A 19690-nucleotide genomic window follows, 5' to 3' on the forward strand; every position below is an offset into this window, starting at 1 on the left:
GAATGGCGCACCAGCCCACCTAACAAAAAAAAATTATTGCGGTAGTTACTGGAAAAAAAAATGCTCCGCTTTTGTTAGTGGGCTGGCGCGCCATTCCATATTGTGCACTAACTGGCCCACGGTTTTTTACAAAATCATGGTTTTGTAACCCCCTCTTTGAGGGGGCCCATATCATACAGCCCCCAAGTATGTACGCGTACACTCCAAGAGTCCTATGCATACAAACAACAAATCATGCAGAGCCTCAACCCCGCCCTGGAATAGATTGACACCTTAACTTTTTTCTTTTCGAAAGCCAAGAGATAAACCTTGATATTTGACCGAGATTCTAACGTGGGATGCATGTAATGCGAGGCAGCTAACAAGCGCAAAGTACCTTTTAGGGTAGTTCAATAACACAAGAAGCATATAACCCCGCAAACCCCGTTGGGCTTCAAAAACGTTTTGGTACCAACCAATATTACCACTATTCTAGTTCGAGTATCAAACCTCCCCTCCTCGCTTCCGCCTCACTTCGAGTCAGATGTAGGTCCGCACTCCCGGCACAACGGCAAATCAGGACTACGACGGTAGAATCGGTAAAGAAAGAGAACAAGCAACAAGCACGTGGCACGGATCTTTTTTTTATTCTCTCTCGCTCTCTTGTCTCGTAGATTTTATCTTATTGTTTCGTTTTCCTTCTTTAAACAGGATACGCACAGACGCCAAGCTTATCGGTACTGCATAGACGTGGAGTGCTAGGGCATCCTGGAGTATGTAGTCTAGGTCTTTTGTTTTGTTCGGTACCAAGAACGATGCCAGACAAACCTGAACAATCGCGCGATCTGACGACATTCGTCTTCCTTGTAATGTGCGGTTTTTCCCCTCACCGGAGGAGGAAAAAAAAAGGGACCGTATGAAGTCTGCATGGAGACCGAACCAGAATTTTGAATCTAGGTAGTAGCATACAAAAGTATAAGTATATTATTTATTATTCCTCTGCCCATCCTATCATGTACCTGCTACTTTGGTAGTATCACTGGGGTAGTATTCCACATCAGCAAGGGGAGGTTAATGCGGCTGTGCGGATCACTGCAAAGCAAAAGAAAGCAAAAACACACTCCATGCCCACGTAAAAAGAACAAATTGACGAAACAAAATAGAGCAAAAGAGAGCCCACAGTAACCAAATGTTTACAACCCGCGGAAGCCAGCATCACGAAGCGAGTAACAGGAATACGCATTATCATGGCAATGCAACAACACCGGCAGAGGGAGAGAGAGAGGAGAAAGGAAGAGCGGAATTCGGTACGGTGTCTTTCCTCCTCCCTGGAACCACCAAACCGGTCTTCGCAGCTTGCCGAAGATAGATTGCCTGCAGCTTTTTTGTGCGTCGTAGAACCCCATATTATCATTATTATGTACGCACTACCTGGGGCGCAACTTCATCCGCAGGATGAAAACATCAGCTGAAAAAAAGAAAAAAAGGAACAAAGCAGATTGGATTTGATCAATTTTATTTTATGCTTTCGTGGCTTTCTCCACAAAGAGATTGATGTATGTCGTACTGTACAGTTAGTACAAACCAAAAGTCGAAACTTTGGTGATCATTTATTACGTCCCATACAGTCAAGATGAAGATTCCACGCAGTAAATGATCTTCTCCTTCGCCGATGAGAACCCTGAGCTGTCCTGTCCAGATCATACTCAGGGGTAAATTTTGCCGATCATTACCTTCATCAGATGACCTTTTTTTTCTCCTTCACCTTCATTTTGCTGACCTGTAGCCAGAAAAAGGTCACGTCGTCGGTCAGATTCAACGATTGATGAGTTCATGTCGCAGATCCAGATCTGCACAGTAAACACGTTTTCTTCTTCTTCACCAAGCAATGAACGACAGGTTGCATTCCCCCGATGGAGGTGTTTGGACGGGTCTCCACAGGCAATGCCCGCACCCCCCCTGGCGCATCTAAGTATTTTCTTTCGACCCTCTGCTTTTTGTCTTTGGTCACCGTTTTGGGCATTCTGTTCCGAATCGTGGCACTCCGTAAAAAAGACGTGAGCACTAATGAAGCTCGGCAGTGGTTCCTGCAGTCAGCGGGCCGGTGAGAAGAATATGCTTGTCTTTTGGCAGGTAACTTTGACGATATCGCAGGGGGGAGCAGCACAAAAGAAAAGAACACATCGAGTCCTTTTGACTTTTCTGCCCTTGCACAAAATTATCTTCTGCAAGAGCATCGCCACCTTATAATTGCACTTATAATACCTATAAATTGCTGGGAGGAAAAAAAAGGAATGGCAGAGGTCCCTGTCCTGTAAGTGCGAAGTACCTTGTAGCGCCGCTAAAGGGGGTGGCGCGTCTCATGCCTGGACGTCGCAAACTTTGCCCAGCGAAAGGGGACAAAAAAAAGAAGAGTCCAGGTACTTGCACACCTTTTTCTGGCCGTTTTGGTACCAAACTTCACCTCTTCCTTTCCCCACTCACCTTGAATCCTCCCATGAACTAGAACTTGGCACTTGGGAAAAAAACAACCCCTACCAGTCAACAACCCCAGTCGTCATCGGGAACTACCAGGTCACTCTATCGTAAACACGTCGCTCTGCTATACCGGGAGATTTCAAGGGGCGGAACTAACATAAAGAGAGCGAAAAAAAAGGGATCAGGTTTCCAAAAGTTGGGTGTTCGTCGGCAAATCAGGCTGGGAAAGGGGGATCCCCTGCGGCGCAGGAAAAAAGGGAGGCCGGCCTACTTTCCAAAGAAAAGTAGTTCCCGCAACAAGGGGAGAGACAGAGAGGAGAAGAATGATGGGAACGAGGAAAAGGGCCCATACGGGTTTGTTTCCCGGGTCCCGCAACATGTTTGCGCCATTTCGACGGGACTGCCTACCCTGTGCTACAATGAGTATTTTCTCCTCTTTGTCTCAAACCGAGGACTGGGATCAAATATGCTCAACATGGCAGGCAGAAGAGGTACCGGCAGAACCAACAGAATCCGCTTAACCTACTTACTCACTTTCCTTATCTACAAAAAAAGTCCTCGCAAAGTTTACATCTCGCGTGCCCTGCAACATCTATCTCACCTATATGACAGGAGTTATAATTGGTCCCTGGGGACTGGAAAGTTGACGGGACCCCATGAACTAAGAAAGAGAGATAGAAAGAGAAAACAAAAAATATTATGCTTGGCGATGAAGAACGAAGCCGTTTACAGTAACCAGCAAGCCGGGCTTGCCAGAATAGAAAGCCGCTGAGGGAGGTTTCTACTAACGCTAGACCAAGTCTAGCAGGCCGAGGTAACACTCGGGAAACGGGAAATCTTTCCATCAGCACCAAAGGGTGGGTCCATGGCCGAGATTTTGACTTGCGCTGTAGGTTAAGTCAAAGTGGACTGATCATCATCATCCAAAGGATTAGGGACAAAAAAAGAAGACATGATGCTTTGCCCCAGTGGCGCAGATTATGCTGTGGTTGGGGGTTATTTTCTTTTGGACCTGTTTTGTCGTGATTGTGATTGCGATTGTGCCACCTCACCACTTCGAATTTGATACCGTCTAATATCTTACGTACGTATCCTAGTATCAAAGTCTGAGATTCGACCAAAGTGACAAAAAGGACGACGATGAAGGACCCTTTTTAGTCTCTTGGGGGGACGGGCTTGTCTGGGACTGACTGCCGATGGAAAAAGCAAAAGAAATCAGAAAAAGAACAAAATATTTCTGTAAAAAGCTTCTGTCACCCTAATTCCCCGAAAGGAACGGACCTGTAGCGCAGCAGATTGGCTGTTGACCCCAGCAACCCAACTAGCCAAACTACGAATACCAAGGGGAGCAACGCCCTTTTGGCAACGAACGATTCCGATTTTGTGCAAAAAATAAAATAAAACTCCCTTTAATTACCATGTGGTTCGAAGGAGAAAAAAAAAAACCTTCCGCAAGGAAGCCAGTGGATTGCCAGGGCACAAGGGTGGGGCCCGCTTACTTTCTTGTACCACGTTTTTATGCAGAACCTAAAGAGTGGAAATAAAGAGAAAAATTCTAGAGGCGGTCCTAATATTGGAAATGGTTGGAATACAACTTAAAGCAAATTATGTTGAAATTATGTTCTCTCGCCCCCTTTCCACCGGACCAGGCCACTGCCAACTTTTACCATGTATGGTTCTTCCATGGTTGTGGCATTAAAATCTGCTGATGTGTACTTTCGGTAAGTGGTTTCGGTGAAAATTGCAAATTGGAAAAAAAAGTGAATATGATGAAGAGCCGTACACAATTGAGTTATGACGACATTTTGAACATTTCCAAGTACATTCACGCATCCATCAATCTACCCATCGTATGCCGTGAACTAGCATGTTCGGGACGGGTTAAGTAAAATCGCCCAAGAAAAAGGGGCTCGAGCGTCTGCATGCATAAAAATCTGCATGTAGGGCCAACCAAGGGCTGAGGTGACTTCATCACCCGCATCACCGGCCCCAACGTTATGTGCTTTTGTCACTATGCGCGTCCCAGGGTATTGCAGATTGTACATGCGGTACAAATATAGGTCGGGTGGGGTCAGGTCGGCCTTTTGTTAATTCAAGTGCTCCGAGTCTCCGACAAGGCCGTTACCGCGGTAAGGGCAATTAATAGTTCGTACCGTATCATAGCATGCACCGGTTAGCCGTACGATATATCGGACGGACGTGCGAGCGGGCGTGCGACAGAAAAAAAAAAAACCGCTATGGTACCTAAGCCTTACTAGAATTCACCGTCTCTTGGAGCTTTACCGGCTAGTAGAATATCATCGAGTTATAATCACAGGTACGTACCGTAAATTTTCAACTAACCCAGCAAGCCCAGGAACAACGCGGAGATGGAAAACGTTGCCAAGGTTCGCTAGGGGCGATCATTAGCTCACGCAAAAAAAAGCGCCCCCAAAGCGGCCAAAGGTGAGCCGAATAAAATCTTCCACGCCAGCACTGACGTGGTACCTGAGAACCAAGCTACGAACGAGAAAAGGCTTTTTTTTATCCCCTTCGCTGTACTTTACCGAGTTTGGGAAGTCTGTCGTGGTCGCTGGGGCATTGTGCCTTGACGCAATGTTTAACGCTCTTTGGATCGATCACCAACAAACAGCGGGTTGTGGGCAAAAAAGGTTAGAAGCGTGAGACAAGAGAAGGCGTACATCACGCAGTAATGTGGCTGGCGCGGCCCGGCCGCCTTGTTACAAAACGCATTCCGTACACAGTGCTACTTATCCCGTTCCTTGGTGGTGGTGGAAAATTAATTATGAGAGGATATCGTAGCAAGACATCACCTGTTCCATTATGCCGTCAGGCAGAAAAAAAAACCCCCCCACCAACCCTTGCTTGTCATCAGTGCAAATCGACGATTGGTCTGGCGAAAGCAGCACCTATAGTACATCAGGAATGTAACTTACTCTACAACAATACTACTTACTGTACTTACTGCGTACTGACTGCTTGTCAATTCTAGCTACCGAGCTTTGGGGACGCACGGACATATAAGCTCGCCACTGCATGCACCTGACAGCATCTCGTCGAAATACGTGGTAGGTACGATTGTTACTGTTGCAATATGAAGGGGAGACAGCGACGCAGCCCGCCGAAAAGGCAGCCCAGGCAGCATTCAAAGTGGGCACTGCGCAAACAACAGGAGCTGGGGAACGGACGCCGTGCTTCATATCTCATCTTTTGTCAGCCTTCAGCAGTGGCTTGCTTTTCACATATCGATTTGTTAACTGGACCGCCACGCGTAACGCATTCACCTGAATCATTCTGCATACGATCTGTCAGTTTTCTGCGCGCCTCGTCGAGTAAATAGGGTTGTTATCGACCAACCAAACTGCTCTAATATGAGACGAGAAGGGAGAGAAGAGATGAAGGGAACCAAAAAAGCAAAGCTGAAGAAGCAAATTGACGTGATGGTTATGTGATGTTTGCCGTAGACATGCCGCGTCGACCCTTTGACGGCCTCATGGTCCGGAGACCTCCGCCAAAACCAAATGACTTGTTGGAGCAGCGTTACACTTAGCAAGAAATAAATCGTAAGCAAGGACATGGCTTCTTTTGAATGCAGGGATCTCGATATCACAAGGATCTGTCTCCAAGGGGGGTCCGGACCAGCATTGTGTGGTATTCCCCAGCACTGGCCCTCCCGGTTTATTGGGGCTCGCCCCCAGTGGCTCAACTACTTCGTAGTAAACTGGGGTGCGAAAGACGTCCGGCCCAGCTAATATTTTTTTATTAGTACTGTGCTTTCTTTTTCTTTTCTTTTTTTTCTGCGCTACGCTAGGTGTTTGGTAGTGTGGCGTTTGGGGGACTTGTCTGGATACAGTATGGAACAGTAAACCCTCACCGGAGGCGCATTGGTTGTGTTCCGACTGGATAAGCAATCGGAGGGAGCTCTGAATTGGGGAATTGCTTTTGCTCTTTTTTTTTCACCCTTCTCTTTGCTCACCTGTGATCACAAGATTGTGCAAGGGCGTCATTGAAGGTCAGTAAAGACGACGAGGTTTTGCAAAGGCTTGCCCTTTGTTGCAAATGAAAACGAAACCAAGATTATCCATGCATACCTTCCTTTTTCCGTCTGACGAAATAAAAAAGGCTAGAGCGACCAATCTATATGCAGGATAGCGTCTCTTCTCGGGTTCTTTGGCTTCCCGGCCCTAAAGTATCTCAACGTGCCTGGAGAGAGGTACCTACGGAGAAGTATCTCACTACTAATGTGTTTACAAGGTGACCGAATGATTTAGTCCCAACCTTTAAACCTGGGCAAGCTTTTGTCAACGCAAAATTAACAAACCAGCAAGTGACCGTTGCGCCGTTGCTGGGTGCACTGGCCTGAAACTTCGGCAACGGGTTCTACTGCTAGCGGGTTGAACCAACGGTTGCGTGCTAATTGTCACCAAAGGCATCTGGCTCAGGTACTGTAATACGGTAAGGTACTACGCTACGTACCCATTTCCAGGTCCCTGATCTTGCCGAACCATCCATCGAGAGCCACCAAAATGTTGGAGCAGGATCCTCATGTTATTATTGCGCAACCAGTATTATTAGAGTAGTACCACTCTTGAGGATTACCTAGGTACCTACACACCAAGACACGACCACTGTAGATACGGTTCCAACTCTTTTTTTTTTTTTCTTGTCGTCTCCACCCCAAGAACGACGTAACAGTACCGGTACAGGCTTGTCCAGTCCCTGGACTCTCTTTCACCCTAAAATAAGGTACCCAGAAATCCGCCCCGCTCATGATTTCGCCCTCTCCGTCTCTCCTGCCTGTTGCTCGTAGGTGCGAAGCAGACCAGAACGACCTTTTTAATCATTTCATTTTAATCCCATGGGAGCGTGGAAAGCCCATGCAACGTTTATGCCTCTCAGGAGCTACACGCCAACTTCCGAGTGGTGGTCTCGTCCCGTCTTTCGGCAGACCTAGTGTCATAACTTTCTTTCTCCTTCTCCTTCTCTGCATGGTCAAGCTGTTTTTATCTCTTTACTCTTCTTTTTTAGCAAAACCTTGATCCCCTTCTCTACTGGGCTCTCACCATCCTCCCTTTGCGTCTGGGTTGATTCGCTGAAACTTCGACAGCCATAATCCTCGTTAGCCAGTCAGGGCCGACCCTGGGCCGTGAGACTAGAATAAATCGACACGGCTACCCACACTCAGGCGAGACGCCGTTTTCTCTGTACAAGTCTCAGTCAATTGCATAGCACGCAGGCATCCGCGTACTCGGAATCTGTCTACGAAAATACAGACACTCAACCTGTACCAGTAAGAGTCAGAATAAGGAATTTGGTGGCAGATTGGTACACACGACTCTCGCAGCTACATAATCCACCATAATCCTCGCCATCTAGAAATAAGTACACAGTATTTCTTTCTACTTCATCGATCGAGTTCCCGTTGCCGCCACTCATATAACACGGCGCAGCGCACCGAACCGCATGTCCACGCGCGCGTCAACTACCGCGCCCACGAAAACATACACGCACACACACCAAACACCCCACCCCACGCTCTTGCATTGAGAGGTACGTACGGGCGAAAAAAAGAGAGAAACAAACCTCTCTCTCTTTTGTCTCTTAATACTACCCGATCTGCCCCATTTCCCTCCAACTTTTACTCCAAAAAACCGTTTATCTGCATTGTTACTACAACGTCCCTGAAACGAGCCCCTCCACGGCTTGACTGGGAGCCTTGTGTCACTCCCGTCTTCCCACCGGTTTCCCTGCGAAGAATCAACCGCGCGACAGGGGTCCACAAAGTACCTTGTCCAAGTCAGTCTTTCTCTTCTGCACACAACAGAGCGACAGACTCATACATTGCATGCATCCTTGTTGCTGCGCACATGCCCCTCTAGCCGCCTTAACCCCCCTTGCTTCCAAAGTTCAAGCCACTCACCCACCCCCTTGGTTTGATTTTCCATGACACTTTTTACTATATACTTCTGGCATATCGTCACCTGGCCTCCCCTGCCTTGTTCCTTTGCCTGGGTGCACGAATTGAAGTCGCCCTCCTCGTCCTAACCATCTCGATTTGTCCTAGCAGACTCCCAGTAAGATTCAGACTCGTTCTCGACACGACAGCAAAACAGTAGCGATTTGATTGGCAATTTCTGGGTGCATCCGATCTTTGGGTTTACTGTTACGCCTCTTAAGCCGACGACACTACTTGTACCCCATCTACACTCGCGCGCACGACTTGGGGGTCACCCGGAACCTCGCTTCCCGTCGCCTAGTTTCCTCTATCTGCCGCCAGGTCAAGCGAGGAGTTGCCTGCTCCTGATGTTTGCTCGGTCCAAGAGCAAATTCCACGGCTTCGGCGCAGACAAGCGCCAGCAAGAGTCAGGATTCTTGGGTTCAGACTCAAGATCTAGGACAACCTCTGAGCGACCTTACACGGCAACCTCCTTCAACGCCCCATCTTTAGACGCACCATCATACGCTCCTTCGTTTCCTGAAAAGAGTAGGTTCCAAGTTCCCGCCACCCACCGTGTTTCCTACCCTTTAATTCCCTGATCTTTCGTCAACTCTGGCCTAGTCCAAACCTAGCCGCTGGATGACCATTGGGTCGCACTCTTTCCATCGTTGCATTCCTCCTCTACGCTTCCAGGTCTTCTGCGCCTCATCACACCCAAATTCCATGGCGCACACATAGCTGACTTGACGGCTTTTTCTTCGCCACTTGAAATTCAGACAGCTCCATATCAAGTGGTACAATTAAGCCACCCCAGTCCCACCGTTCGTCGGCATCGGTTTCCTCCAACCACTCTGTTGACAGCTACGGGAGATCAATCGCACCAAACATGAGTTCAGAACGTGCGCGCACGCGCAGGGAGCGTACCTTTGTGGGCTCCGAGTGTGCCGTCTGTGAGGAGCCATTAGAACACACTCTCCGTGGAGAGAGGATACTTCAGTTCTCCTGTGGTCATGTGTCCCACGAGGCCTGCTTTTATGAGTACATCAAGGAGATAGAGTCACAGTATTGCCCGTCCTGCAATGCGCCTCTGCACCTGGACACAAGTCGGGGTGGAAACGTGCTCGATATAGGTAGGCTCCCAAGTAAAGCCAGCTACGTTGTCGCTCCCCGCTGACGGTCATTGCCCTACCAGAAAAAATCAGCAACCTCGTCAGGTCGGTGAACTCAGATTCGAGGTCAATTGGAACACCAACACCGACCCCTCAACAATGGGATGATCATGGGCGTCCGCAAAGCCGGGGTTCGAATGCACGTTCTGGTTCTGGAGTTGGCTTAAGCCATCCTAGCAGCCACAATGGCAGGGACAACGCCATGCCGCGGAGCAACCGAGACACACGAGACAGCGGGCACAGCAACCCCCATTCGGAACGATATATGAGACATGGGCGTAGTGACAGCGAAGCGACGGGAGTGGCGTCTTCGACAGGTTACCCTGAGACAACACAGAGCGGAGGCCCCAGGCGCGCCCACGACTACGACTTGCAAGCCATGGAGACGTCGCTCGCAAGCCCTCGGAGCATTGCACGAAACCCGATCCCTCTCCCGACCGTGACCGTTCGCTCAGAGTTCCCCACGATCAACAGGTCTCGACAACAACAAACTTTGACATGTCTTATTACCATCGAGGTACCCGACTGCAAATGGCGACCAGACCCCGAGGACTTGCCAATGGGAAATATCCACTCCCCGCAACAAATGCACCACCAGGCCCCTCAACAGGTACCATCACGGATGGACGCTCGCGTCGCCGAAGATCCGTATGGTCCCACATCACCTACACAGTCGGTGCCTCGCTTCTTTCCCTACGAGTCGCGCGAGGTACTTGAGGAAATGACGGAGAATTTGAGAAATAGGGTGGACAACTGGCACGGACTTGATTTCAGCAGATTCGGCAAGCTTCGTCTGTATGGCACGCTGAGGGTGGGCAAGGATAAAATATCGTGGCAGGAGCTTGAGTGCTACCTTTTCGCCGAGATGCTCATTTGCGTCAAGGAGAAGAAGACACCGGCTGGCGCCCAGCAGCAATGGGACGAGAATGGCTTGCCTCGCAAGCCGCGCTGCACCCTCAAGGGTTCCATCCTCATCAAGAAGCACTTGAACGAGGTTTCTGAAACGGGGAGTATCGACGAGAATGTGCTCACCCTTAACCTTTCGGTGGCAGAGCTTTCGCAATTCCACCTGCGATTCCAAAACCGCAACCAACTCAAGCTGTGGCAACAGGCTCTCATGGATCTTAATGCTGTTGAAACCTCCCCAGTACGGAGCCCAGACTATGAGCGTGGCGAATTCTCCGAGGCCGAAGAGGATGAGTGGCAACGCAGCCAACAACAAGGACAGAGAACGTCGTCCTTGGCCTCCTCAACTTGGAACGGACCGAAATCCACGACGACCGCCCCCACCGAGTACACCAGCGTTGCAAAGAGCCCGCTGTTCCCTCCCGTGCACGTCCCAATCGACGTCGTGGTTGTGGTGCCTATATCGAGCTCCATGCAAGGTGTCAAGATCAACTTGGTCCGAGATGCCCTCAGGTTCATGGTCCATCAGCTCGGCGACCGTGACCGGATGGGTCTCGTGACCTTTGGATCTGGTGGAGGTGGTGTACCAATCGTGGGCATGACGACTAAGTCTTGGCACGGCTGGGGAGGTGTCCTGAACTCTATCAAGCCGGTGGGACAAAAGAGCCACCGGGCAGATGTTGTCGAGGGTGCCAATGTTGCCATGGACCTGCTGATGCAGAGGAAGTACAACAACCCAATTGCCACCATCATGCTCATCAGTGACGCTTCAACCTCGGATGCCGACAGCGTGGACTTTGTCGTGTCAAGAGCAGAGGCTGCCAAGTAAGCTGGATCTGCGTATGACTTTAACTGTTGGAAACATCATACTAATAACACTCACTTTAGGATCTCGATCCACTCATTTGGCCTCGGAATGACGCACAAGCCCGACACCATGATTGAGCTTTCAACCAGAACAAAGGCCTCATACACCTATGTCAAGGACTGGATGATGTTGAGGGAATGCCTTGCCGGCTGCCTTGGATCTGCCCAAACATTGTCTCACCAGAACGTGAAACTCAAGTTGAAATTGCCCGAAGGATCGCCAGCAAAGTTCCACAAGATCAGTGGTGCACTCCAAATCACCAAGCGCGCAACGGGTCGGGACGCCGAGGCTTCTCTGGGAGACCTGCGGTTTGGCGACAAGAGGGATATATTGGTGCAACTGGTGATCCTTCCAGACACCGCCTCAGAAGACCAGCTGCCACAAGATCCATGGGAGACCATCGTATCTGGCCTCGAAGCGCTGGGTGGACCAATGGACCCTGAAGAGCAGCGCACAGTCTCTGTCGAGGAAGTCCCGCTTATCCAGGCGGATCTTAACTGGGGCGACATACTCCGTGACGGCACCTTGATGCACATGCCTCGTCCGTCACTCCTCGCCATCACAATGCTGCCTGCGACAAACCACCAAAAGTCCAAGTCGTGGCAAAACACCCCTCCAATCCCGCCTCACCCGCACATCGTGCAGCGACGGATGGAGCTTTTGACATCAGACATGCTGACAAGGGCATTGACGCTCGTGTCAAGAGGCCAGCACGACCGTGCCCACACACTTTTGAACGAGACACGTTCAATTCTCAAGGGGTTGGGCAAGGGAGGTCTACCCCCTGTCCCGCCGGCTGCGTCCAGGTCGCAACCGTCGACGCCTCACCCGAACCATGAAGGATCCCCTACCTCGCTCACTCCAGAACGCAAACATTCTCCCTCGCCCACTGCATCAGCAACGTCGCATTATCCGCCACACATGACCCAGGCAATGATGCGCAGACCTTCAACGGACGCTCTCAGCGCATTGCACGGTGGGCCGGGATCCAGCGGCATTGATGTGCAGACCGTTTCAGCGCTGGACTCGGAGCTCATGTCAGCGCTCGAATGGATCGGCCATCCCGCCGTCTTTGGGCGCGACAGCCGCAAGGCTGTGTTGCAGGCCATTGGTGTGATCAGCTCTCAGCGCGCCTTTACGTTCCGCACGCCGATCGAGGCTTTGTGGGCCGGAAGGATCTCGGGCGTCAAGAAACTTACCGAGCACTCGCGTGAGTGGAGAGAAGAGGGTGGTGGCGAGGGTGGCATCATGGAAGAATCCTAAGCCATCGTGAGGTGCTGGGGGGAGAAACCCATTCATTTCCCCTCGCATATATCCTGTTTTATCCAATTTCTTCACAAACCACTTTGGTGAACCCAAGCTTCTTTACGACCTCTTTTTGAGTCGATCTTTTTATTAAAGACTTTATGTCGTATGATATCCCAAAGTTCCTAGCTTGTTCTTTTTGTATCTCTTACTTCTTTTCTTTTGGTTTTCTTTCACCAGGATTTGGATGCTTATATGGACTTGCTTTTTTTTTCAAACTTCGCTTTGGATACCACTTTGGCTTTCCTCGCGTATATTTTTCTTTTGTTACTTTATTTATATACCACCTGGTTGAGCATGGCCGTCTCGGAAATTGATATTTTCTAGGGAGGATTGATCTCTCTGTATTCGCCGGATATCCTATTGGAAAAGTGTTAACGGGAGGTTTTGTGTGAGCCACATCCAGGATGAAGTTACAAAGAGGGTGGGGATCATGTATATATGGACTGACGATGTTCATACGGCCGTCATTACTCAGCATTTTGGCGTGATGTTGATATCTTTTTATATTTTGGGCGGTGAAGGGACCTTAATTGTCGAGATTTTATCTTGTTTACGACTTTGGAGTTGTGACCAATGTTGTTTTGCGACCACGTAATTAAAAAAACCTCTTGCTGTACCTGTGATCGAATATGACGCGTGAGGAAAGGGATTCCATCCATGCCTTTTGTCGTGTCAAAAGGGCTGGCTAGTCTAGCTCTGGACTGGTCGAATGTACTGTACTACGTAGACTAGCGACCCGAAAAATCGCGGACTTTTCTCCCAAGAAGGGTGGCAAGTTGGGTCCCTTATCTTATTTTATCAGATCATCCATCGCCAGCCAATAAGCGGCTAGACATCGGCTCAATTGGTTGGTAATGTGGGGGAGTGGAGGTTGCTAGTACAATTTGTACGAGGTAATAATTTAGTACTCCGTACAACGTAGTAGAAACTCTGATCATGGCACCAGAAGGTCCTCGGCTTCTTCCGTCTGTCGATCTCTACGGTCAGTGTCAAGGTGAGAGATGTAGAGGGCTGTGGCGGGGCGAGTGGCCTGAATTTGAAGCACCGTCTTCTCCTGAGCTCACACCGAGCAAATTGAGAAAGAAAAAAAATAGAGAAAAAGTACGCTCGTGATGCGGGTTGGACACGAATGGTTGCAAGGGGTTTTGAGCCACCCGCGCAGTGGATCAACCCTAGGTGTGTCCCGTTACTCCCGTAGTACAGTATACGAACGCGTTCGGTATCCATATATACTAACCGAACATGGAGAGCTACCCTTCACGTTCGGGGTTAGAGCTCCAAAATTCTCGTCTTTTCTCGCCACAGCATTGGCCAAGACACGCAGTCCCAGCAAAGATGAATTACCGCACGTGGTACTGACAAAAAAAAAAAAAAAAAAAGTGGCCATCGCCACATAGTTTCCATCTTGTCGGGCCTTCAAAACCGGCCATCCCGACCCTTTTCCCTCCAACAAGTCAACTCAGCCTGGCATGGGGGGAGCTTACAGGATGCATGCACTTCCCCGTCAAGCCTAGGCCACCTTGGTGCAGTCGATCCTTTGGGTTCGATTTTACCTTGCGCAGGTAGTACAGGAGGCGGGGCTCTGCTGATGATTGGCTCCGTTGGGTGGGAATCTAAAAAAATTATCAGATGGGGTGATGATATGACCTTGACCAAAGACCACTTGGAGAGATAAAAATGTTGGACGGGCTGCTGTTTGATGGGATGGGCTTTTGTTTCCCTGTTTGCGTTTTTACAACCTTCCATGTTTTATTGTGTGGTTTTGCTCAGCATCCTATAGCTCACCGACACGCACGCTACTAGAACTCACTAGTGCCCTGTTTCTAGTCTTTTTGTTACATTTAACCTTTCGCACCAGGGACAGGCGCTTAATTTGTGTTTATTTTTTTTGTTTTCGCAAAATTTGGTTCTTTGCAACTTTCTTTTGCTCTTTCTATCCTCGGTACACTTTTGTGCATACTACCGTCCATACCTTCCCGGACTGTCAAATGTCATCTTGAAAAGATCGGCCGAGACCCGCCACGATCCATAGCACCTACCTCATTATATCTAGGCAGGCTTTCACGTCGCTGATCTATTTTGCTGATCTATTTCCTGCTTTGTTTTGGTTGCACCCAGCCGACGGTCCATTCAAGACTGGTCACCTATCTGAGAGGGGTGGGAAAACGGTTCGCCCATATAATAGATATACACCTATCATTTACAGCTCGTCCCCGGCCCAGGGGAGCGCGTCGGAAACATGTCGACCATCAACGAAAGCCCTCCGCCGACGTACACTAAGGAGGCGCCGCAGCAGACGGCGACAGAGGAGCGTCATGTTCAGTCGGACGAGGAGTCAGCAGTTGTCAAGACGCAGGATGGAGTCAAGGCGATGGAAGCCGTGTCCATGACATGGTCGAAATGGGGTCTTATAGTCGCATATCTTGGGTAAGTCTTTTTTTTTTGCCGGCGACAAAGCCAAAGGCAAAACTCATGGCATCTATTTTTTATTACCACGCCGCCCGCTAACATGTTTCCCACAATGATAGCATCTTTTTGATGGCCTTCTCGACTTCCTTGGAGGCGCAAACAACGTTTTCGTACAGTGCTTTTGCCACCAGCTCGTTCCAGTCACACTCGCTGCTGTCAACTGTCACTGTCGTTCAGAGTGTGGTCCTGGGTAAGCCCGTCGTTCCCCCCAGTGGGCGTATGAGTGAAGTGATATTCACGCCCTGCTAACACGCGGTAAAATAAACAGCTGTCATGAAGCCCATCATGTCCAAGGTCAGCGACGTCACGGGGCGTCTTGAGGCCTTTACCCTTTCCATCGTGCTGTTCGTACTTGGATTCATCCAGCAGGCGGCGTCGACCAGTATCGACTCGTACGCCTCGGCACAGATCTTCTATTCGGCCGGAAGCACGGGTGTTCAGATTCTGCAGCAGATCTTCATTGCCGACACGAGCAACCTGCTGTGGCGTGCCCTGTTCTCTTCGCTCCCGGACATTCCGTTCCTCGTCACGGTCTGGGTCGGACCCGAAATCTCGGCGCGCATGCTCGAGCAGGGGAGCTGGCGTTGGCGTTGGGGATATGGAATGTGGGCCATCATCCTCCCCGTGGCTTTTCTGCCCTTTGCCATCAGCTTGTTTCTCAACCAGCGCAAGGCCAAGAAGCTGGGTGTGCTCGACGACCGTGGAGATTGGATCTCAGCGATTAAGCGCCAGGGGCCCGCTACAACGTTCATTAAGATGGTTCAGTCGGTCGATCTCTTTGGTATCCTGCTGTTGAGTGCCGGCTTCGCGCTGCTCTTGATCCCCCTGACCATTGCTACGCGCCAAACAGGCGGCTGGGGCAACGGGTCCATAATTGCCATGCTCATTATTGGCGCCATTTCCTTGATTGCCTTTTGTTTCTGGGAATGCGCCTCGGCCAGGATTAACCCACATCCGCTGATCCCGCTCTATCTCTTCAAGAGCAAGACGTTCTGCGCCGGCTGCGGTATCGCCTTCTTCTATTTCATGGTGTTCTACCTCTCGGTCTTCCCCTACTACAACTCTTACCTACTTGTGGTACACCGCATGGACATAGCTACGGCTGGGCGTATAACTCAGGTCTTCTCATTCTCCAGCACAGTTATGAGTGTGCTGGTCAGCTTGGCCATCAGGTACACCAAGCACTACAAGTACTTCATCACCGCGGGCAGCCTGCTGTACCTACTCGGTATTGCGCTCATGATTAACTACCGCAGCGAAAACGCCGGCATGCCAGCCCTGATCGGCACCCAGGTCTGCATAGGCGTCGGCGGTGGAATGCTCAACGTGCCAACGCAGCTTGGAGTACAAGCGACAGCCAAGCACCAGAACCTGGCTATCGCCACGGCTGTGTGGCTCACGGTGCTGGAGCTGGGTGGCGCTGTCGGCAGTGCTATCTCGGGCGCCATATGGACAAAGGTCGTCCCTGCAACGTTGACAGAGCTACTTCCCGAGGCGAGCCGCGCCAACGCCACCATGATCTTCAATAACGTTAACACTGCCATGGCGCTCGAGTGGGGCAGCCCCGAACGCATGGCCATCAACGCCGCCTACCAGGCCGGCATGCGCCAGATGCTCATAGTTGCCGTCTGCATGTGCGTGCCTATTGTGCTCTTGTCCCTGCTCATGCGCAACATGAAGCTGGATGAGGTTGATCAGGGTGTCAAGGGCTACGTCATTGGTGGTCGTGTAGACGGGGACTCGAAGAAGGACGCCAATACTGCGGTTGCCTCTAGCTCTGGGGTCGCTGCTGGGCCGCAGCATCATCAGCAGGAGCAGGATCAACCTGTGCAAGAAGCTACCAAGAGCGACCAGGTTGTCGACAGAAGCACCGCTACTAGCCCCGAGATTAGGGGATAGGTCTGAACTGCTCGGTACCGTGTTTTGCCATCGGGTTTGGGCGCTTCAGACAAGGTTTGAGAGTCGCTTTGTTGCATCTCTACCTATAACTTCATTCTAGATATATCGTTTTGGAACATGTTCTATACCCCCTTCAAAGCTGACGATCAGCTGCCCTGTAGGGCCTTTTGAATATATAATTTCTAGTCAATCATTAGATGCTGCCTCTGATATGTGATGACAGCGACATGGCACTGAAAAGCTGATGGACTATCCGAGCGGAAGACTCAGGCGGTTCAGATTGTCATCAGACATCACGCTTCCCCAACATAGACCAGAAATGGACGGGGTGTATTGGTTCCATTGACGGGGTACTTGGACAATGCCATATCATCCCTGGGAGCGCCGCCTCAAGAAGTCCCTTTTCGGCTTCACAACTCCTTGGGCCGCTCGACGTGCTGGCAGGACCCGTGGAACAACAGAAGGCAGTAGAGGTGCACGCAGCCTTGAGGGAGCATCTGCGCAAGGACGCTAGGTTATCTATGGATTCAATCAACGCCGACGTGAAGCCAGAGAATGGTTATCTCATTATTAGAGTAGTAAGTGTCAATTATGCAGGGTGCTCTCCTCGCCAAGTATTTTACCACCTCCAAGAAGCACCACTCGTGGAGTATGTTATTAAGCCTTTGCTATCAGTCGCCATAATCGAGTCGTTTATCTAAACCTCAATCAAGTTCCGGTCTATGCCTTGGTCTGCAGTTGGCTGCTTCGGTGACCGAGACTTGTATCATCACTTGGGAAACCATGCAAAAACTGACTTTGTTCCTGGGGGCTCTCCTGAGCTCAGAGGGCTGTGTGGGCAGTGGCCGCACAGAGTTCTGCGCCCACCCGGGCTTTATCAAGATCCGTGCTACAAGGCTAAAGGCAAATATCTGGATATTTTGAGAACCCCTTTTGTAGAGCATGGCGGATCAGGCATATTCGAGTCTTTTGAGAACTAGTCTAGTCTAATCCACCGTGAATTTTATATATCTCCCCAGCTACCCAGCCCATTGGCTGTACGGGGGGCATAGAGTCAGATTGACACAGAGTACGGGAGAAAGAAAAAAAAACAATTGCAGGGGCAGATGGTAGAATAGGGGCTGGTCGGGGGGACAGATGCAAAAAGCTGCATTTGTGTGAGGGAATTTTTTGTCTACAACACTTGAAAGTCACAGATGAACCTGAGTGGATTTTGCAGAGTCCGGCCTCGCATATGCTTCCGAGAAGATGGATTTGTGCTGATTTGTCAGAGAGGGAGGAGCAGTGTGGGAACTTGTCAAGGTTCTTCCCTGCCTGATGAACGTCAAAACCGACCTGCTAAAACTAGAACTAGTAGCTACCTAGCTTCGTGGGCCTGGCCAGCTCAATCACATACCTATGTACCTTCTGTTACTTGGCTCTGAGCTTGGGGTCGAGTACTGCTCGTCCCGGGATCGGGTGATCAAGGCCTGTAGATATTCCCATACCTCTAGAAAGCGATTTACTAAGCTGCAACTGTGCCGCTGTGTGATGGGGATATTTGTGTGTTACAGTAACCAAGCTCATACTTGGTAGTACTGCATAGCTCCCAGCACTAGGAGCACTTACTTATCTGTACCCTTGAGTACTTACTTCATCACACAACCCCAGCCAAGAGGATACTTCTGACTATAGCTAGCTAGCATGGCCGGGATGGGATGTACACGGGCAATTTCCATTTGCCTACCACCCCTAGCAGAACCAGCACAAACCTCGGACGCAAGATACAGAGAGCCTTCCGGGGAAGGCAGCCTCAAAGCACCTGCAGGTAACCGGCGCTTCCATAATTTTGCATAAGATACGGGATGGGGGTGTGTGTAAGCGAGCCCAAGAGAACGGCTTATACCCGAACGAACAAAAAAAGGGAAAAAAGAGCCAGATAAGTTCCCCGAGTGCTACTTTTCTCTTTTCCTGGTTTCGAAAAAACAAATCTCTACGCGAATATGACGAGAGCCATGGTGCAAAAAAAAAGGAAAAAAAAACACACACACACACACACACACACACGGGACCAAAATTACCGTTCCTCCCCCCTTCTCCTCCTCCTCCTCCTCCTCCTCCTCACCCGGAGCTCGCCGGCAGGATTCCAATAAGAAATAAAGAGGCCAAGGGAAGCACATTTTGCGAGACGGCAATGATACCTGCAGTGAGCCGCGCTGGTCTTGTGCGGAGAACGGATCACCAACACACATTTGGAGATGCAGACGTCACATGTAGATAGAATAGTCAGCACCCTACAGTTGACAGTCCCCGGGGGTGTATCTTTTTTTCTCGTTGCTGTGTCATCATCCTGGGGAAAACCCAAGAGCCTGGTAGTATTGCCACCAACAAAAGAGAGCTTTTCGGTGCCGAGAAAGACAACAGGGGGACAGGGAGCATGAGAGGCGCGAGGAGCTTTCTGGATATAGGCAAAGAAGTGGGCGTGGCTTGCCTTTTTTCGCCTTGGCTTTCACCCGGCGCCTTTTTGTTCTTTATCTTGATCGTATTGGGAAGCTCAAGCTTGACCAGTAAGGGTGGTTTTATCTGGGAACCGATGAGAGACCCCCTCGGGTAAAGAAAAAAAAAGACTCAATGTTATGTCAAGAATGGAATACGTTTCAAAATCCGGGCTGGAAACTTGCAGTGGGGGGTGCGCCA

The 19690-nt window shown here is 50.1% G+C and overlaps 4 protein-coding genes across 4 annotated transcripts; 3 read left to right on the forward strand and 1 right to left on the reverse strand.

Annotated features, from left to right (window-relative positions):
- Window positions 1-6056: 6056 nt before the first annotated feature.
- On the reverse strand, window positions 6057-6937 carry MGG_17524 (uncharacterized protein; the record flags this gene model as incomplete). The annotated part of the gene is made up of 4 exons (XM_003718950.1): window positions 6057-6205; window positions 6549-6562; window positions 6779-6870; window positions 6934-6937. The coding sequence occupies 4 exons, from the start codon at window positions 6935-6937 to the stop codon at window positions 6160-6162; spliced, it is 156 nt and encodes a 51-aa protein (XP_003718998.1). The 3' UTR covers window positions 6057-6159.
- A 1339-nt stretch (window positions 6938-8276) lies between these two features.
- Window positions 8277-13252, forward strand: MGG_00134 (von Willebrand RING finger domain-containing protein). Its single transcript, XM_003718951.1, has 4 exons — window positions 8277-8941; window positions 9172-9525; window positions 9588-11295; window positions 11359-13252. Exons 1-4 carry the CDS (start codon window positions 8761-8763, stop codon window positions 12599-12601), a joined length of 3486 nt encoding a protein of 1161 aa, XP_003718999.1. The 5' UTR covers window positions 8277-8760; the 3' UTR covers window positions 12602-13252.
- A 1633-nt stretch (window positions 13253-14885) lies between these two features.
- On the forward strand, window positions 14886-17014 carry MGG_00133 (siderophore iron transporter mirC; the record flags this gene model as incomplete). The annotated part of the gene is made up of 3 exons (XM_003718952.1): window positions 14886-15073; window positions 15175-15305; window positions 15384-17014. 3 exons carry the CDS (start codon window positions 14886-14888, stop codon window positions 17012-17014), a joined length of 1950 nt encoding a protein of 649 aa, XP_003719000.1.
- Window positions 17015-17605: 591 nt separating this feature from the next.
- On the forward strand, window positions 17606-17938 carry MGG_17525 (uncharacterized protein; the record flags this gene model as incomplete). Its single annotated transcript, XM_003718953.1, has 2 exons — window positions 17606-17663; window positions 17841-17938. 2 exons carry the CDS (start codon window positions 17606-17608, stop codon window positions 17936-17938), a joined length of 156 nt encoding a protein of 51 aa, XP_003719001.1.
- Between the last annotated feature and the right edge of the window lie 1752 nt (window positions 17939-19690).

This window comes from Pyricularia oryzae, chromosome 5 (assembly GCF_000002495.2).
Source record: "Pyricularia oryzae 70-15 chromosome 5, whole genome shotgun sequence".
NCBI classification, from domain to species: domain Eukaryota; kingdom Fungi; phylum Ascomycota; class Sordariomycetes; order Magnaporthales; family Pyriculariaceae; genus Pyricularia; species Pyricularia oryzae.